General features: G+C 33.6%; 1 protein-coding gene across 1 annotated transcript in view; it reads left to right on the plus strand.

Annotated features, from left to right (window-relative positions):
- The window catches only part of BABAM2 (BRISC and BRCA1 A complex member 2), a 342,513-nt gene that overhangs the window by 45,670 nt on the left and 275,487 nt on the right, over nucleotides 1–21,356 (plus strand). Inside the window, exon 4 of the mRNA XM_016145351.2 lies at nucleotides 20,336–20,430. Within this exon, the coding sequence (XP_016000837.1) occupies nucleotides 20,336–20,430 (95 nt within the window). The remainder of the gene's footprint in view (nucleotides 1–20,335; nucleotides 20,431–21,356) is intronic.

A 21,356-nucleotide genomic window follows, 5' to 3' on the forward strand; every position in this document is an offset into this window, starting at 1 on the left:
TATAATTTTTTCCCTTTAAATATGGGTGGGTTTGTGACTGTTTTGACTAACAGAATATGATTAAAGTAATGTATAAGTTAGGAGGCTGCGTCATAAAAGGCAATACAGCTTCCGTCTCATTAGCAGGAACACTTGTGCTTGGAGCCCTGAGCCACTGCATGTGAAGTCTGACTCCTTTGAGGTTGCTGTACTGTCAGGTAGCCAAACCACATGAAGAGGCCACATGTTGGCACTATTGTTGGCAGTCCTTGTCTTGGAGTTATCCCAGTCCAGGCACAAGGCATGTGAATGGAACCATATTGGACCCTACGAACTAGCCTATCCATGAGCTGTGTCCCACCGAGAGATCTCTGCCAGTACTGCGAGGAGCAGAGGAATCCCCCCCATATGCATTCTGTCCATGTTTTGAACCCGCAGAAACTGTGAGCATAATATAATGGTTGTTTTAAGCCTCTGAGTTTGGGGGTAGTTTGTTAGGTAGCACTAGTAATTGGAACGGAGACCCTGAAGAATTAAGAGCAGAACGAGAGCCTGTAGGAGGGCGGAAGAGATAGGACTAGAAGCAGAGATATAGAGGTTAAGTCTCCAGAGGGAGGAGGAAAAGACAAAAGGATTAGGAAAGGGGTAAATTTTTAGGAGAAAGAGCAAGTAATTCACATTGATGATCTCTTGTTGTTAATTTTATATATGTATATAAATACATAAAATGTGTGTGTGTGTGTGTGTGTGTGTGTGTGTGTGTGTGTGTGTGTGTTTATATTTGGATGAAGTTGGAGTTGGGGGTCACCTGCTAAGATGTGGACGGTCTAGAGAGGGCCTGGCTACCTAGTAGTGGTAAGTATTGAAGACAATATAGATTATTGGCCTTTAGCTCCTTGCTGTTAGCAAATACTCTGTGATGAAAGACAGAGGCTTGGCATTTTATCATTATGGTCTGCCTTTCTCAGGAGAGTTTTGTGTCTAGTGTAAGCTGAGCGTGAAGGACTTTGAGCCCTTCATAAGTAAAGGTGATCTCTCAGAGGACTGCCTTGAACCACTGTGGCTTTGTTTATGAATTCTGAACCTTGACATGACCCTTTAGGATTTTGAATGACCAAAAGCTGCTTGTGGTTTGGGGAAATGAAAGGGAGTCTACCTTTAGAATGGGGAGTTTCATCATAAGTAGCAGCTTTCTTGAGAGGAAAGGGAATAGAGCTACAGTTCTAGTTATGGAGCTTCAGAGTTGTCCACATGGAGGACTCAGCAAGTGTTGTTAATTAAGTGGTAGAATTGATTCTATAAAAGAATTGTTTTCTGTAGCATTCAACAGTCTGGCCACCAGCCATATGTAAGTCATTTTGTTTCTGTGAAGGTTTACGTGTTCCATGTCTAAATATACTCTTAAGAGCCTGGGAATCCTGAAAGTTTTAGATAGTTTTCCATTTAGTAAACTAATTTGTTGTCGAAATCTTTTAATTAATGTTGTACAAAGAGAGATGCTGAGGAACCTCTCTGAAATACTATTACTGGATAAAATAACATTACTTTCATGATAGGATAGCCAAGATGTAGCAAACTTCTACTTCAAGTATTATAGTCAGAAGGTAGAATTTGCCACTGTATTATAAGGGATTTTGCTATATTTCACTTGGTCTCTATGTTAGATGCTTTTATTTCACCATTTCTTAATGTTTTTTTTTTCCACTGTGTTGGAGTGACCTTGGCGCTTCTGAGATGTCGTGACGTGTGTTTTGCTTATTTCTCCACCCCTTCCCTGAAAATTGTGGTACATGTAGATAACTTGCTCTTACAGACCCTGGTTGATTTCTTTCTGACTTGCGTAATTTTCCTGGCAGGAGCATGACTGTCTTTGTCCTTTGTTTTCATCAACTTAAATTTAAATTATTAGACAGAAAATTTTTCATTGTGATACCATTGCTTTTAAAAAACTCATTTTCTGTTGCTTAATTTTTAATGTTTTCCTATTTTCAGTGAATGTTGTCTAAAGCTTGTGTGCTTTTGTTTTTTGTCTGGTACTACTTTTTTAATATAAAAAATAATTATTCGTTGTTTCTGAAAAGGGTTTTCTTATATCTACTTTTGAAGAATTTTAATATAATCATTCTTATTTTTCAGCATTTTGAATTTTCTTTCATTTCAATAGATTTCCCCCAGCTTTAGCTTCTGTGGATTACAAGACTTGCTTTTGTTCATTGTTAGACTTGTTTAGCTCTGTCGTGTGTGAACTCAATGGATCTTTCATACTATTATTATTATTTTTACATCTTCCTTGGTCTAGCTACTGGGCATCTCAGAGTTACTTGACAGTACAAAGTATTTAGATTTTTTCCCCCCCATGAATTCCACAGGCTGATGCTTGGTTTTCACAATGTTTCTGAGAGTGTATGAGCGGGTTTTTGCCTGATCTTCCAAGCACTGTTTTGGAGGAGCTTCTGAAGTATAAGGTCTGGCCTGAGACTGTTCTTTGTGTGCTGATTTGATTCTGCTGCTAGTGATCTGGTTTGTGCCTCTGGATGCAATCAGCAAGAAACATATTGTTAAATAATAAACTCAGAATTGAAAGAAAGACTGTTGTGTTTTTTTTCCCTCATCTAGTATTCTAGTATTATTTCTCCTGATTTTTTTTTTTTCTTGGCAAGTATTGCTTGTCTGTGTCAAGCTGTGCCACATCAGCCTTAAATTTCTGCTTTGTATAATTTAGCTAGGAATTAAAAAGAAATATTTACAATTACACAGCTTCCCATATTTTCCAAAGTATTTGTACTTAAATGATCTCATTCTAATCTCCCAACAGCTTTCTGAGGGCCAGTTATTCTGGTTTACATGTGAGGGAGGGCTCTTGAAGTTTGAGTGACTAGGCTGAGGTCACATAACTGGGAAGTCAGGGATCCAGAGCTCAAATCCAAGGCTTCCAAGTACAAGCTCAGTGCTTTTCCCACTGTAACATGCTGGGAAAGAACACTATTTTTATTACTACGCAGTAACAATCTGCTTTTCAGTAGAAGCAGATAAGAGCAAATCAAGGTGAATAAACTGCTCATGGTGAGAAAGTTATGCAGGAAATAAGAACAAGTAATGAAAGGCATTGCTGAATAGGAAGTAAACACATCAAATGCTAATGACTTCTGCCATACATCAGCTAGGAAAATGGTCAGTTGACAAATATCTGATTGGGAAATTAACTGACAAACTTCCACTTTTGTGTGACCCTTTCTGGGATACTTGAAGAATAACAACTGTGGTTGGTTATTTTTGTTTCGTTTGTTTCTGAGGGCAGATCACAAGCATAATTTGCTGAAAATAGGGTGAGAATCAGGTTTATGAGAAATAAAGGCTCAATTTCAGCTTTGAGATGTAGAGAATTGTCGTAAATGCTGTATTTTACTGTATGTATCTTTAAGACTAGTTAGCCTGTGATCTTAAAGTTATCTTGATCCTGACTTAGAAATATGGCTTTATGTTTCCGATCTATTATCTGTCCCTATACATCATCTTTAATTGTCATAATTATATCTATTTGATATAATAAAAAAATTGTTGTTTAATTTGCAATTAGATCATAAATTAAATAACAGGTTGAGCCACTTTCTAAAATCAATTGGATGGTTTTTCTTTAACAGGGGAAAGATGAGGGAAGAAAACATAGGGATCGCATTAATAAGACGGATAGATATGTATACCTAAACTCTGAGTATTTGTGAGTGAAAAAATTTGGGGTTTCATTTTTAAAATGCATGTAAAATTTATTTAGAAATGAAATTATCAAAAGATTTTATCCTTAGCATATGCTCTAAATATTAAATACCCAGTTTTATTTTGTGAAATAGGAGGGATCTGAAAGAAATTAGATATGATCAAAAGCAAATTTAATTAAAATAGAATAGTCTCTCCTCAACCCATTAGTCTTGCTACAGTTCCTCTTAAGAGACGTGGATTTGTCAGAATTTATGTCATTCTAATAATTAAAGAAGTGGAAGAACTTTATTTTTAGAGCTAAAGATCCTTTGATGTCATCTACTCTATTACCGATTATAGCAATTTCTTTAGTAGTATCTTTAGTAGGTGGATATATAGCTATCATTAATAGGAATCTTATTATTTATGAGACATAACAATGCTCATTCAGAAAATATTTTTGTCTTAAGGACAAAACAACTTTATTTTCTCATCTGCATGACAGTTTCATGGTATTATAAGGTGCGTTCATCAGAATTCTTGTTTGAATTAATTGTTCATACCAAAATTCTTTTTATAATGGTAATATTTTTGAATAATGGAGTCACTAAAACTACCAAATAATTGTCAGGGTGGAGAAATTGTGGATAACGGTGGCAGACTACAGATGAAGAAAAACATGGTGCCAATGTTTAAAGAAAAGGAAGGAGAGAGATTCTTAAAATTACAGTTTAATTTTTATATTGATGTTGGGTAAGATTCAAAAGCTGATTATTAAACAAATGGTTTGAGAACATTTAAAACATGTTATATCTTGAGTATCAAACAGAAGTTAACTAAGAAGCAAGTTATGCCTAACAAACCTTATTTCTTTTTTGATGGTAAATCAGCTGACATAAATCATTTTAGTAGAAAATTTGACTGCTTTCCTGTGATGTCTTTCTGGATATTCTGTGTTATTTAACCAAAAAATGGTTAAGTAGATTTGCTCTAAATTGAACAACTGTTAGGAAGTCTAATGAAATACTCTAATATTTTTAACTGTGTTTTGATTACGTTTTTGTGAGCAACGTGGACATACTCATTTACCTTATGGAGGATACAAGTTTAAAGACTGATACTATGATGTGTAACAAACACAATTTAAGTTTATCCCAAAATTTAAGTTTTCTGTAGGATCAGAAACAACAGAATGAAATTTAACAGCGTAGAGTCCCTTATCTGTTTCAGAAGTTAGTTGTATAGATAGAGGAAAGCAGTTACATGAAAAACAAATCTGGGATGTATAGTATGAACCAATGTGACATGACCCTACTGAGAAAACTAACACAATTTTGTGGTGTATTACAGAAACATTGAGTCCTCACGTTGGAATGAGGTTTCTGTGTTATGCATGTGATGCAGTAGACCTTGCTGAGTTGACATTTGGACGCCACAGTGTAGGAGAAGCATTATCCATGCTTGAGAGAAATCATGACACATGAAAACTTCTTGAAGAGAGTAGGAGTGCTAGTTTTTAAAGATAGAAAGGACTGGAAATGGAGGCTAAGAGAGATTAAATAAGTTGTCTGAGATGGTATCATTAGTTAATGGCAGATAAAGTTCTCTACTCATCGCACTTTATTCTAGAAGGTGATAACTGATTACTACTGGGGAGAAGTTTTTAGGAAGCAGATTTTGACTCTCCATCCTTTAATATTAAGACCTTCTTTGGAAAATAATGAATTCTTTGTTACCTGAAGAATTGAAATAGATACCATACAATTTCCTTTTGGAAATAGTGTATGTTTTAAGGGATAATTCTGAGCTGTCAGAAACCGAGCTGGATAGCATATGTAGAGGACAATCAACCATATTTCTCTTTACACCTCTTCTCCTGGTTAGTTATTAATAATGCCCTCTTTCCCACTCTAGGCTATCTTCGTTTGGATGATAAATGATATGATTGCCTTCATTATAAGGTCTTTTCCAACTCTATCATTGTTCTGAATAAAAATTATTTCAACATAAACTATACTAGTTTGCCATCTGAGATCAAGTCCTGGTATAATATGTGGAGTCTGAGAGAGTTACTTAAAATTTTTTTTAATGGAAAATTTCAAATATAAAAGTAGGTAAAATGGTATAATGAATTCCTAGGTACCTGTCAGCCATCTTCACAATTATCAACTTGTGGTCAGTCATGTTTTATATGTCCTCCATCAGCTTTTTTCCAGATAATTTTGAAGCAAATCCAAAGTGTCATATCATATCATTCATAAATATTTCGGAATGTATCACTACAAGATGATTCATTTTTAAAACATAACTTTAACATTATTGTCATACTTTTAAAAGCCAACACTAATCCTTAAATCTCTTATCACCAGTCAGTATTCATATTTCCCTGGTTGATATATACACACATACATATGTAAAAAGTGTGTGTGTGTATGTATGTACATGCATGTGTACTTTGAGACTGTATCCTTTTCCCCAATAACCTTTTGCCTAATGGTGTTAGTATTTGTTGGTGATCCTATTCTGCACCAGTGATTTATTAGTGTTTATAGTTATTTTTATAGATGTCTTACCTCTAAGGCCGTATCTCCTAGATTGCAAGGTTTTTAAAAAACATTAGTTTCAGGTATACTGTACAATGGTTAGACATTTGTATAATTTATAAAGTGATCCCCTGATTACTCTATCACCAATCTGGCTCTACACATACCTGTTACAATAATATGGACTATATTCCCTATGCGGTACTCTATATCTTCGTGACTATTTTGTAACTACTAATTTGTAATTTTCATCCCTTCACCCTTTCCCACCCAGCCTCCCAATTTCCCTTCTCTCTGTCAATCTCCAGTTTGTTCTCTGTATCTGTGAGTCCGCTCTTGTTTAGTTTGTTCCTTTCGTTCCTTAGATTTCATACACAAGTGAAATCATATGGCATTTATTTCTCTGCCTGACATTTTACTCAGCATAATACCCTCTAGGTCCATCCATGTTTTTGCAAATGATAAAATTTCATCTTTTCGAATGGTTGAGTAATATTCCCTTATATATATGAACCACAGCTTCTTTATCCAATTGTCTGCTGATGGGCACTTAGGTCTTTCTTATCTTGGCTATTGTGGAGAGCGCTGCAGTGAACATAGGGGTGTGCATACCGTTATGGATTAGTGTTTTGGTTTTCTTTGGATAAATACTCAGAAGCGGATTACAAGTTTTGTTGGGACAGAATCTCTTCATTCTTTTTCTGTTACCAACACTACTTACATTTTTTGAGATATCGAGTGAATTAAAGTGGCAATTAGCTCTCTAGAAAATAAGGGGAAAAAGTCTTTTATCCTGTCAGTTTAACCTAAATCTTTATAGTCACGTAATCCTTTTTTAAAGCTTCCTCAAGTATGCAATAATCAGTTGTGTTTTATTTTTATTTTTTAAATTATTTTTTTACATTTGTGAATATTTATGTTTTAAAATTTTTATTTTTATATTGCTTCACATTTCAGAATTTTTTCCATAGTGCCCTCCAAATGATAATCTCTCTTTTTCTTCTCTAAATGTAAAGCTACTTCTTCTGTACATCGAAACTAACCTTTTAATACATCTCACAATGATATTCAGGTCACAGAAAATGAAATGTAAATATAGAGTAGTCTGGAAGCTACACTTAAATTAATGTGTGTGTGAGTGTGTGTGTGTAAATAAATCAAGCTTATTTGCTAAATTTTCGTTATTATTATTTCCCCAGTTTTTTAATATTTCATGATAGTCATCATTATTGATTTGTTTTAAAATTATATTTAATTCCTAGCTACTTTAAAAAACTACAGACAATCCTAGAAAGGTTGAGAAAGCTTACTTTCTTTTTATGGGGTCAAATGCATTATAGTCATTAAAAAAGAATTGGTAATAAATTTTGTTAATGAAATAGTTTGTGAATATGCATTAGAAAATTATTAAGACTAAAAAACTCTACAGTAGAATATTTATCACTCAATAAAGTAATGCTAATTCATAGCATTTGGCTTAAAATGTTGTTATTTTATGTACCGGAATAAAGATAACCAAAGTACAAGGTTAGAGATTCATTTAAAATAAATTATAACATCTGAAGATAGGATATTATACTCTTTCCTAATTAGTCTTTTGTTTTAAGAATCAGCAACATAGAAGATTCCCTCTGATATTCTGCAAAATCATGTAGTTTAATATCTTGAGAACTGTCTTTTATTGTAAACCACTGAAATAACTGGGCATGCTTCACATGAAGAGAAAACTAAAAGAAGGGGTCCTTTATGGATGGTTTAGAACTGTCATGTGGAATACTACTTAGGGTAGAACTAGCATTAATAGGTAAAAGCGATATATACATATATATATATAAATGAATGAATGATACAAGACAATACTTTTTCTAGCAACTAATAACTGCCCAGCAACAAAATGTGCTGCTTAATGAAATAATGAGCACATTTTACTTGTGAAGTGGTCATGGAAAGTTGGATGGCCTTTCCTTCTTACCTTTTCTTTATTCCCTTTGTTCTCTTCTTTCCTTTTATTTGTTCTTCTAAATCCGTGCTGCCCAGCATGGTTGCGGTTAGCCACATATGGCTGTGGAGTGAGTACTTGAAATATGACTAGGCTGAATTGAGATGTACTATAAGTGTGACATATCAGATTTTGAAATAATGTGAACTATCTCATTAATTAATTTTACATTGCATGTTGAAATGATACTATATTTTATCTATTGGATAAATAAAATGTATTAAAGGTAATTTTATTTTTAATTATTTTTATTTATGCTAGTTAAATATTTATTTATCATGATTCTGAATTCCAGATAAGAAGGAGTAAACATTCTCCACCCTATCTCTCTTAGTAGTTATATTTAAAGAATACATACAGCAACTACCTGAGGACTCTTAAAAGTAATTAATAGCAGGCATACTAAGAAGAGAAATCAAAACTCAAAGAATTATCCACATAGATGTTAGTTTCTTGTGTCTCCCACCTTCTGCCCCTCTTTTTTCTTTCATATTTCCCGGATTAGACCCTAGGCACTCTGCTTCCTGGAACTATGCAGTAGGCCTGGACAGAAAAAGCTCCAATGAAAATCTCCTCTCTTCGGTCATAAGACCAAAAATGAGAGCCCTTTAGGATGGAACTTTTTTTTTAACTTTCCTGGCCCTAACTCAGGTAAGCTCCAGTTATGAAACTGGACTTCTGCAGTAGCCTCTCAGACTCTTTTGTTGCTTCACCTAGTCATGGGAAGTGCACAAGAACATAGGGGAGGTTAAATCTCTCACTTTTAGCCAGAGCACAAGGAAAAAGTAACCCTTGAAGCCAGAGAGTATAGAGGGAAATCATGGAGAGGAAGGAGCTGGAGAAAAGGATTCTTTAATGTGTGTATGAAGTCTCAGGCTTATTCTTGAGCTGCACATCTATGGAAGTGACAGAATTAATATAGCAAAGCCTTTGATAATTGAACTGAAGTATAGAACAGTGCCTGGATCCCATACTGTCTCTGGGTAACACACACTTGGGGAAAACCAGAATAGCATTAAAAGGCTTTGAAAACTATACTGACATTTGAACCAAGTCCACAGAAGATGGTTTAGTGCTTTCTTAACCTAACTTTATGACAATTCATTTGACAACTTAAATGAAATTTCTGGAAAGACACAACTATTGAAACTCACAAAGAGATAGATAATATGAATAGTCCTTTTATCTGTTAAAATAATTGAATGTATAGTTTAAAAAAAATGCAACAGCCTTTCAAAAGTAAACTCTAGGCCCAGATTGTTTCAGGTTAATTCTACCAAACATTTTAAGAATAAATAGCACCAATTCTGCACAGTCTTTTCCAGAAATTGAAGTAGACACAAAACCTTCCAGCTCATTTGATAAGGCTAGCAGCATTCTTCTGATACTAAACCAGTCAAAGAAAGTACAAGGAAAACAAAACAAACCATATATCAATATCCCTCAATTGAAAGAGAAGCAAAACTTTTCTAAAAATATTAGCAAATTGAATCCAGAAGGAAAAAAATATATATAAAATGCATTTTGCCCATGTGGGTTTTATCCTGGGAGTAAACAATAGACTCAACATTTGAAAATCAATCGTTATTCTTCATATTTACAGACTAATACAAGAGAAACCATATGGTCATATCAACAGATGTAGTAAAAACATTGAATAGAATTTAAAATATGTTTATGATAAAAACTCTTAGCAGATTAGGAATAGAAGGGAATTTCCTCAACTTGAATCTGATAAAAGACATCTATATAAAAGCTACAACTAACATACATGGTGAAAGACTAAATGCTTTCTTCCTAAGGTTGAGAACAAGGCAAGGTTGTTCACATTCACAACTCCTGGATAACATTATACTGAAAGTCATAGGCAGTGTAATAAAGTAAGAAAAAGAAATAAAAGGCATACAGATTTCTATGATATGACATGATTGTCTATATAGACAATCCCAAGGAATTTCTAAAAAACTCTTAGAACAAATAAGTGAGTGTTCCAGGTTTGCTAGATAAAAGGTCAACCTAGGAAAATCAGTCATATTTCTTTAGCAAGAGCAATTGGAAATAGAACATTAAAAAATAGTGCATTATAATAGCTACCATCTTAAAAAAAGGAAAAGAAAAAATAGTTATAAAACTAATAAGATATGTTCAAGATCTATATGTTAGATGTAAGGAATCAAAGACCTTAATAAATGGAAAGACAAATCATATTCATGGATTAGAAGACTCACTAGAGTTAAGAAGTCAATTTTTCTTTAATTAATCTACAGTTTTAATGTGACCTTCTTTAAAGTCCTAGCAGTATTTTGTAGATGTTGATAAAATGATTTTAAAATTTATTTGGAAAGGCAAAAGAATTAGAATAGCTAAAATAATTTTAAAAAGAACAAAGTTGGATCAGTACTAACTTTTAAGACTTGATATCAAGGACAGCGTGGTATTGGCAAAGGAATATATATAGGTCAAGAAAACAATATTGAAAGGTAAATAATAGAACTTTGTAAATATGGTTGATTTTTTACAATTATGCAAAAGCACTTTAATGGAAAAAGAATAGTCTCACCGAATGGTGCTAGAACAATTGGGCATCCATATTGGAAAAAAGGGATCTTGACTTATATCTTAAACTGTATACAAAAAATAACTCAAATGAATCACATTCTGAAATATCAAAATTCAAGCTATGAAACTCCGAGAAGAAAATATAGGAAGTCTTTGTAACTTCAGTTAGGCAATGAATTTTAGATACAGCCTCAAAAACACAATCCATAAAAAAGAAAAAGCTGATAAATTATATTTCAGCAATTAAAAAAATTTTGCTCAGTTGGGCATACTGTTAAGAGAATGAAAAGTTAAGAGACACTGGAGAAAATATTTGCAAATCACATGTCTGATAGAGGACAGATTTCCAGAACATATAAAGAGCTCTCAAAAATCAACAATAAGAAAACGAACAAGTGAATAAAAAACAATGGGCAATAGATTTGAGCAGGTTTTCCACCAAAGAAGATATACAGAAAGCAAGCAAGCACGTGAAAAGATGCTCAGTTTCATTAGTCATTACAGAAATATAAATTAAAACCATAATGAGATGTCATGATATGCCTATTAGAAGGACTCAAAACAGCAAGGACAATGAAAATAGCCAATGGAGCAACACACCAAGTGTTGGTGAGCACGTGTAGCAGTTGGAACTCTCATGCATTGCTTGTGTGACTGTTAAATGGAACAGCTATTCCGGAAAAACGGTTTGACAATTTAAGGATAAAAACGTATTTCCTTATGTGACCTAGTGATTCCAGTCTTAAGTATTTTTCTAGAAATGATAATCATTTCTCGAGAGCACAAAAACCTGTGCATGGATGTTTGTAGCAGCATTATTCATGTTCGTCAAAAACTGAAACTAACCCAAATGGCCTTCACTGGGTAAATGGATAAACAAACTGTGGTATATACATACAATGGAACACTATAATCAGCTATTAAAAGGAACAAACTATTGACACATGCACTTAAATATATTGACATATTTGGCTGATTCTTAAATCCCTTATGCTAAGTGAAAGAAGCCAGTTTCAAAAGATTACATCTACCATATGATTCCATCCGTATGGCGTTTTGGAAAACGTGAAACTGAAGTAACCGAGAGCAGATCAGAGGTTGCCAAGGGTGAAGGGTGGTGGGAAAGTTTAACTCCAAAGGGATAGCATGAGAAAATTTGGGAGGGTGATAGAATTGTTCTGTATCTTAATTTTGGTGGTTTTTACATAAATCTATGAACGTGAATCTATGCATGTGATAAAATTCATGTAATTATTCTCAATTGTACTCACCTATGTACAGGTGAATTTTCCTGTATGTAAAAATTTCAAAAATTATTAGAAAATATCACCTTTTTTACTATTTTCATGTGGCTACTAGTAGTTTTTAAATTATGTGTATGGCTTGTATTATATTTCTGTTGACAGCACAGCTTTAGATACTAGAAATGTAAGGGAGGATTAGATGAGGTCTCAGTCTGTAGATAGGGATCTGATAGAAGAAAATTTTATGGGCGAAGGAGGCCAATTTAAGTGATCTAAATTTCCCCCGACTCTTCTATCCTTTCTTCCACAGATATTTTTTGAGGGCTTGTTTCATACAAATTATACAAACTCTCAGGTATGATAATTCTCATAGTCTCTTTTCTTTGGTATAGGAAAAGGAATCCTACCTCTAAAGACAAAAAGTGTGTTGTACAATGGAATCATTGGCAGTATCTCAATTTATAGGGAAAACGGTATATCTTTGAGGCACTTGATAAGTTTCTTCATGATACTCTTGTGACGAACGTTCTGGTTCATAGTATTATTGGGTAAATATTATTGTTTAAATGATTGCAGCCAAGAGGTACTGATTAATTAAACTGTGGCTGCCAGAGAGGGAGTTTTTCAGAAGCGTGTTTAGCCGGTCTGTTTATAAGTTGAAACTGGGAGTGCCAACCCCAAATTGAAATAGAATCTACGAATACTGTGATGGGCTATAAATAGAGAGGTAAATCTACCAAGATTGAAATATAACAGGGGCAAATTTAAAATCCTGAAATAGATTCCAAAATTCAACTCTCTAGATTAAGAATGAAGGATATGTAGTTTAACAGTAGTATATCGTCTTGAGGCTTTTAGTTGATAGGAAGCATGGTAGGAGTCAACACTGATATGGCTGCCAAAAAATGCTATTTCAATTTGCAGTGGTATTAATAGGTTTATTAACGGTATTTATTAATAGTTTAGTATCTAAAATGAATGTGTGGATTTTTACACTTGATTCTTTGCTCTTTAGAATACACCTGGAATCTTATGTATAGTTTTGGGTATTATCCTTTAAGAGAGTTACAGGCAAACTGGTAATCTGCAGAGAAGACAGAGAAAAGGATGATAAAGGAAATTAAGACCAATTCGTATAAGGAATAGTGAAAGAAACTGGGATATTAAGCCTGGTCAAGAGACGACTCATGGTGAGGTTGAAAGAGAGGTCACCAGAACGGCTCATAAAGGGAGCTGAAGGGCTGTGATGTTAAAGTGAAACTAGAATTGTTCCATAAATTCATAAGAACCAGTGGATGAAATTTTCAGAGAGAGAGAGAGAGAGAGAGAGAGAGAGATTAAATTTCAGTGTTAGGAAACACTATCAAGAGTTAGAACTAACTCTTGCAAAGCATCTCTCCAAAGTCTTTTGTCAAATTATTGCTTGAACCTGCCTTTCCTTCAGCCTGGTATTTCCACAAGATTCTTGCCTGACCCTTCTCATACTTGGAGTTTTAGAACAATCATTTTATGTAGCAAATAACTGATAGGAATCATTCCTCCATCATTGACAGACTCCCATTATTTACCATTTGAATTATTTCTTTGAAACTATGTTTTCCTGGCAGCTACTTAAATTTAAAGAGAGACAATACAGCATGATACTATTTCACTGGTAAGAATAAGGAAAGGAGCCTGTGGACAGGCTGCGTTCCTTCTGTAGCTGGGGAGCAGGATGGTTTGGTGTCTGGGTCTTCTTGAGATGGTGCCGATGTCATCTCAAGATTGTCAGGTACACAAGTGTGTAAATAAAGACTATCTTGCACTTGGAATTTCCGTGATTTCATGTATATGTCATATTATGAAGCATTGTAACTATATTTTCTGGGAAAGGAATTTCTGCCCCATTGGTCCCAATATTGTAGTCTGGCAATTTTCAGGGAGTGTTGAAAAATAAGACTTGAAACTACCATTTTGCTTTTAGATGGTCATAACTTCTTGCCATTCTAGGTGTTTTATTCCTTTACTTTTTTTTTTCCACCTCACCTCATGTCACCTCTGATCCTATTTTTATTTCTTTGTTCTCTTGTCTACTCTTCCTTTTTATGAAAAGTTGAAATAAGCAGTATCCAAGTAATCTATACTCTGTTCATATCATCTCCAGGGTGAAATAAAGGAAATGCAATGTTATTGCTCTTCTATATAATTTGTGTTGGCCTTTTTTCTGCCTTGAGGTCAGGTGCTCTGTTTTCTACTTCCCATATAACTCCCCAGGTGTCCAATATGTGCATCTGTGCATGGTGGGTTTTTAATAAACGTTCTTGACTGATTTACCGACGGTTCTCCATAGCAAGAAAACAGTGCTACATTTTATTCCAAAGAGGCTATAGAGTATTGAGCAAAGTGTCTGAAGAGATCTTTGAAATTGAAGGTAAGGGTTTGAGAAATTCTGAAATGTAAGAGTGTGAGATTCTAAAGGTATTTAAATTTACTCCTTTGTTTTGAAAAATACTTTAATAATAATACTTTTACTACATGTAATATAGTATTCTCTCTCTTTCTAAAAAGATCCTCTCACTTGAGGGTGTGATAATTTGGTATACATTGTTTATTTTAAAAGATTTTATTGAATATTCAAATACTTTTGGCTGCTTTAAAATTTTTAAAAATCAACTAAAATTTTTTAAAAATTTAACTTTAAAAGGACTTATTTAGGGGAACATCTTGAAAAATAAAGATCTTTATTCATCTTATAAAAATATTGTTTTTAAAAGGGCTCATTGCTGAGTTCCTTTAACTGGAGAGCTCCCGAATTGCATTTTCACGATGATTTTATTTATAAAAACAAATGTACTTATAACCATTGAATACTTTCTAATTTATTTAAGTTCAGATGACAGTAGGACAAATTTTTGCATCAGATTAAAATAAACAGCAGCTTTATTGAGGTAAAATTACACACTATGCAGTTCACTCATTGAAGTGTACAATTCAGTGGTTTTTAATACATTCACAAAGTTGTGCAACCGTCAGCACTAATTCCAGAACATTTTTCATGACCACATAAAGAAACCTTATACTTATTAGCAGTCACTCTCTTTTTTCTCATTTCCCAGCCTCTGGCGACCATTAATCTGCTTTCTATCTCTATGGATTTATATATTCTGGACATTTCACATAAATGAAATTATAGCATAATCATACAACATATGGCCTTTGGTGTCTGGCTGTTTTCACGTAGTATAAAATTCAAGGTTCCATGTATGGGTACTTCTGTTTAAAGCTGAATAATATTCCATTGTGTGTGTATAAAATAAAATAAAATAAAATGTGATATTTTATTTTATATATAATAAAGTATAATTACATATAATACATCTCACATTTTATTAATCTGTTCTTCAGTTGATGGATATTGGGTTGTTTCTATTTTTTGTCTATTTTGAATAATGCTGCCATAAACATTCATGTGCAAGTTTTTGTGTGGACATATGTTTTCATGTTTTTTTTTTTTTTTTTGATTATATACCTAGAAGTAGAATTGATGGGTAAGATAACTCGGTGTTTAACATCTTGAGCAACATCCAAACTGTTTTTCAAAGTGGTGGCACCATTTTATATTCCTTCCAGCAGTGTATGGAGGGTTCTGGTTTCTCTACCTCCTCACCAACATCTGCGATTATTTGTCATTTTGATTGTAGCCATCCTAGTGAATATGAAGTAGTATCTCATTGTGCTTTTGATTTTCATTACCTTAAGGACTAATGATGTTGAACATCTTTCCATAATGCTTATTAGCCATTTCTACATCATCTTTGGAGAAACGTCTATTCAAATCCTTTGCCCATTTTAAATTGGGTTCTTTGTCTTTTTCTTGTTGAGGTATAAGTGTTCTTTATATATTCTATGTATAAGTCCTTTATCAGATATACGATTTGCTAAATCATGTATTTTCTGACTTATCTTTTCACTTTCTAGATGGTGTCCTTTGAAGGATACAAGTTTTAAATTTTCATGAAGTACAGTTTACCTAGTTTTTCTTTTGTTGCTTGTGCTTTCTATTTCATATCTAAAAAAACATTGCCTAGTTATAAAAGGTTTACTCTTATGTTTTCCTCAGAGAGTTATACAGTTTTTACTCTTACACTTAGATATTTCATCCACATGGAGTAAATTTTTTGTATATGGTGTGAGTCAGGGGACTGAACTTTATTCTCTTGCGTGTGGATATCCAATTGTCCCATCACCATTTGTTGAAAAGACTCTGTTTTAGTCTGTTTAGGCTGCTATAATAAAATGTTATATACATTTAATAGCATAAACAACAAATGTTTGTTTTTTATAATTCTAGAGGCTGTGAAGTCTAAGATCAAGATGCTGGCAGCATCAGTGTTTGGTGAGGGTCAGCTTCCTGGTTCCTAGATACTGTCTTTTTGTTATAACCTCACATGGAAGAAGGGGACAACGGAGCGCTCTTGGATCTCTTTTATAAGGACACTGATCGCATTCATGAGGGCTCTGCCCTTATGACCTAATCACTTACCAAAGCCCCACCTCCAAATACTGTCACCCTAGGGATTAGGTTTCTACATAGGAATTTTAAGTGGACACAGACATTCAGACTTTAGCAGACTCTTATATTTAAAAAAAATTTTTTTAATTGTGGTAAAATATATCTAACATAAAATTTACCATCTGAATAGTTTTTAAATGTAGATTTCAGTAATGTTAAGAACATTCACACTGTTGTGAAACCAATCTCTAGAACTTTTTCGTCTTGCAAAACTGAAATTTCATACCCATGAAAGAACAGCTCCCCATTCTCTCCTTCCTCCCAGTTCTTGAAAACCACCAATCTATTTTCTATTTCTATGAATTTGACTGTTCTAAGTACCTCATATACATGGACTCAGTATTTATCTTTGTTGTGACTGGCTTATTTCACTTACTTTAATGTTTTCAAGGTTCATTCATGCTCTTGAATGTATATATATATTTTAAGGCTGAATAATATTCCATTGTATGTGTATACCACATTTTGTTTATCTGTTTAGCGGTTGATGGACACTTGGCTTGCTTCCATTGGAATATACTGTTGGGAATGTGGTGGGTGTACAAATATCTCTTTGAAACACTAATTTCACTTTTTTTGAGTATATATTAGAGAGTGGAATTACTGAATTATGTGTTAATTCTACTTTAAAAATTGAGTTACCACCATATTGTTTTCCATAGTGGCCTTATCATTTTACATTCCCAACAATGGTACACAAGAGGTTCCAGCTTCTCCACAACCTTGCTAACACTCATATTTCAGTGTCTTTCTCTCTCTCTCCCCTCTCTTTAAAATAATAGTCATCCTAATGGGTGCGAGGTGATGAGGAGATGCTTTTTTCCCCATTGAATTGTCTTGGCACCTTGACAAAAATCAGTTGACTATAAGTAATTATTTCCAGATCGAATTCTATTCCATTGATCAGTATGTCTCTCCTTATGCCAGTACCACACTGTCTTGATTACTGTGGCTTTGGAATAGGTTTTGAAATTGGGAAGTTTGAGTCTTCCAACTTTTCTCTTTTAAAAATGCTTTTTGGACATTCTGGATCCCTTGCATTTCTGTATGACTTTTAGGATTGGCTGCACAAAAGGTCAAGCAGAGTTTCTGATAGGGATTTTTATAAAACCCCTATCATAATTTAGTCAGTACTGCCATCTTAACAATATTAAGTCTTATGATCCACAAATACAAGATGTTTTCCCATTTATATAGGCTGCCTTTAATGTCTTTAACAATGTTTTGTAGTTTTTAGTGTACAAGTCTTACATTTCTTTTTTTAAGTTTAGTCCTAAGTATTTATTCTCGTTAATGCTGTTGTAAATAAAATTGTTTTCTTAATTTCACTTTTTGATTATTAATTGGTAGTGTATAGAAATGCAATTGATTTTATATAGTTATCTTGTATCTTGCAACCTTGCTGAACTTAGTTTTCATAGTTTTTTTTGTTTGTTTTTTTTCTGGATTCTATATCCAATTTAGATGCTATTCGTTTCTTTTTCTTGCCTAAACACTCTGGCTAAAACCGCCAGTACAATGTTTAATAGAATTGGCAAGAGTGAATATCCTTGGATCATATTTTTAATGTTTAGTGGTTTGAAAATATGTTTTACTGACAATGGTCCTCTGAGAACTTGAAAATCCAGCTTTGTGTCTCCAGTGGTAACAAAAATAAAATTTCTTCTATTGGAATTTAACATGCTATTTATTTTTTGAGCATCAAGGCACAATAGATTCTAGCTTGACTTTTCCCCCAAAACTTTAATGCCTTTGCTTTATTAACTTTATGAAGTTTTTTTCTTAAAGTCACTAAAGTAAGCCAACTGTAGGACTTTTTAAAAAACATATCTGTAATGTACATATCCTCCTAAGGAATTGTGTGTGCTGGGTATAGTTGAATAAGAATGAGTAATAAGGACATTCATTTTGTCTCTACTAGTTCTTCTTAGTCTTGGCTTGGATTAATGCTTATGGTTGGCAGATTTAAAGAAATATTGTAATTTGTAATAGATACAGTTGAAAACCAGAGATAGTACTAGTGGATGGGGTGAAGGAAAGGGAGTAATTGTACTATTGATAATTTAATTATACATCCGACTTCTGAAGGGCATATTCTTGCTCAAATTTATTTCTTACAGAAAGTGGCAGAAGTAATAACTCTTCCATACTTTATTCTTTCCTGTAGATTTTGTCAGTATTTAGATACTCAAACCAGAGAATAGCATTTCTTTCATATATTGAGCATTTATTGAATCTGTTCTATGTGTATTGTATTTTGCCCTCTTGGAGATATGAAATATATATAAGAGTATGTATGCTTATTCTCTGAATGCTTCCAAGATACTTAGGAAGATCTAGTATATGTATTTACCTTGTGGTTCTGTATATATGTCTTGTCTCTCTCACCATCCTTGAGGATAACCATCTTTGTACTGACACAGTGTGTATCATGGTGCCTTGTAGGTAGCATGTGTTTATTATGAATTTTAAAAATTAATGGAACAATAAAAACAAGTCTACAATTCAATACTCAAATGAGTGGCATAACCAATTGCTAAATTTCAGAATTATCAGTATGTACTGGATTTATTAGGGAAGACTTCATGCAAGATAAAGTTAAGTGTATTCGTAAAGGATGGATAAGAACTGAGGAAGGGGAAAGAGCATTTCAACTATGTGTTATAGTATTTGGAGGTCAGCAAGCAGACTAAATATTGACTGGAATAGAAGATAGGTATTGGCTTATAGAGAGAGAAAGGGGGATAAATAAATAGGAAACGTATCTTCAAGGCCTTAAATGACAGTTTGAAAAGTTTCCCCTTCCTCCAGTTAACATTAGAGGATCATTGAAGTTTTTTGAGCTAGGAAGTTTTGGGACAAAGCAGTACTTTAAGAAGACTTACTTTGTGAAAGTATATATTATGGGATGGAGAAAAATTGGTATCAGGAGACCAGTTAAGAGGATATGGTAATAATATAATTTTTCTAGTCTTAACCACTCTTTAAGAGCAGAATTCTTTTTCAAGGGAGCTAGTGAATAAGACTAGAATGGAATAGAGTGGTAGAAGAACTTACAACAGAAATTTGCTAAGGAGACTTTGTAATTTGTCTTCTATTTCGAAATAACACCAGTAATAACAGCAATAGTATTCCTGTATCACTTACTGAGTGCTTACTGTATACCAGACATGCTAGGCATGTGGCCTCTTTTTATCTGCACAACAAATCTGTGATGTCAGTACCATTACATCCCCCTTTCACTGATGAGGAAATTGAAGTTTAAAGAAGTTAAAACTTGTTTAAGATGACTCAAGCTAATAAGTAGTAAGGAGACTTTATGGACACAAACCTGACTTTTTTGATCCCAAGCCAAATGTTCTGTCCATTTTACCAAAGATTTGTATGTTTAATTTCTTCAAGGCAAGGACTTTCCAGAATGAGTCATTGGTAAAGGCTATTAATTAGTAGACAGTGATTGGAGAGTAACATTTTCTGTAAAAAATATCTGCATATATTTTGTACGTTGCAGCTTATACTTTCCTACTTGGGTATTTATATTTATAGTGTGTCAAGAGATTAAAATTTCTTTGATTGCAATTTGTGGATGTTCATTTAAAAGAAGATATCAGATCTTTTGTTTGAAGGATTAATTATTCAGAAAGTGCTTTTCAATTTGTGAAAATAATATAAACTTCTATTAGAAGTTTTTCTGATGCGTTCCTCAGAGCATTCATACATTAGCAAGGATATAAGAAGGGCCTGACATTTTCTTGTATTTCAGGGGATATCATTTTCAATGCCCAATACCCAGAGCTGCCCCCTGATTTTATCTTTGGAGAAGATGCTGAATTCCTTCCAGACCCCTCGGCTCTGCATGTGAGTAACTGCAGGCTTGTTCGGATGTTCTTTGTTGTTTGAAAGAAAATAAAATTAGCTTTTCCTGTGAAATAAGTACAGATCTCTGTGTGCTAAAATAGTTTAAATAAGAGATTTTTTTTCATTGCAGATTTACTATCAGACTATTTCGAATTGATGAAAGTCTGTAGCATATTGGTTGAAATATTTTTATTTCAGCTTAAGAAGACATGTTGGAAACATTTTCTTTGTCTTAACTCATTATTTCATGCCTGCAATCAATTTTCTAATGTTTACTAACACTTCATCACAGAACTTGTTAGAGGAGTGTTTCTTGGCTCTTTCAGAGGGCTTTTTTGTGTATAAGTGAAAGTGGCAAATTTGGACTTGTGCCCACAGTATCTCAGTATTAGTATCAAAAGGGTAAAGACCAGATTAAGTGTTCTTTCTTAAGCCAGACCAAAAACTTTTCGGTTGAAAGAAGATGTCTCTGGAATTACGGTGGGGAAAGGGGCGGTGGAACTTGTCAGAGTACATGCAGTTTAGATAAAAATTGTGTGTTTTGCATGGCTGGTGAGGAAAAACATGTGCCATTTTGTTTAAAAAATCTGACCAGACAAATGTCTCTTTTTTTCCCTTTCCAAGTTCAATTTTGCTATGATACCATACAGTACAAGGTTTTTTGTTTAAATCGATGTTCTTAGTTTTGTTTTTTTGGAAAATTTTTTTATCTCTTTAAAGTTTTATAATTTAAAGTTTTGAGGACTTACTTTAAAATCTTGTCTCTCTCTCTCTCTCTCTCTTTTTTTTTTTACAAAGGGAAGTATTAAATAGGAAATATTAACCCAAACCTAAGAATAATCTTAAATTTTAGAACACAGCTATAAAAATATGATTGGCAACAGTAGGGTGGGTTTGGTTGCCAAATTAGAGTAATTATATGTAAA

This window comes from Rousettus aegyptiacus, unplaced genomic scaffold (genome assembly GCF_014176215.1).
Source record: "Rousettus aegyptiacus isolate mRouAeg1 unplaced genomic scaffold, mRouAeg1.p scaffold_m13_p_7, whole genome shotgun sequence".
Classification (NCBI taxonomy): Eukaryota; Metazoa; Chordata; class Mammalia; order Chiroptera; family Pteropodidae; genus Rousettus; species Rousettus aegyptiacus.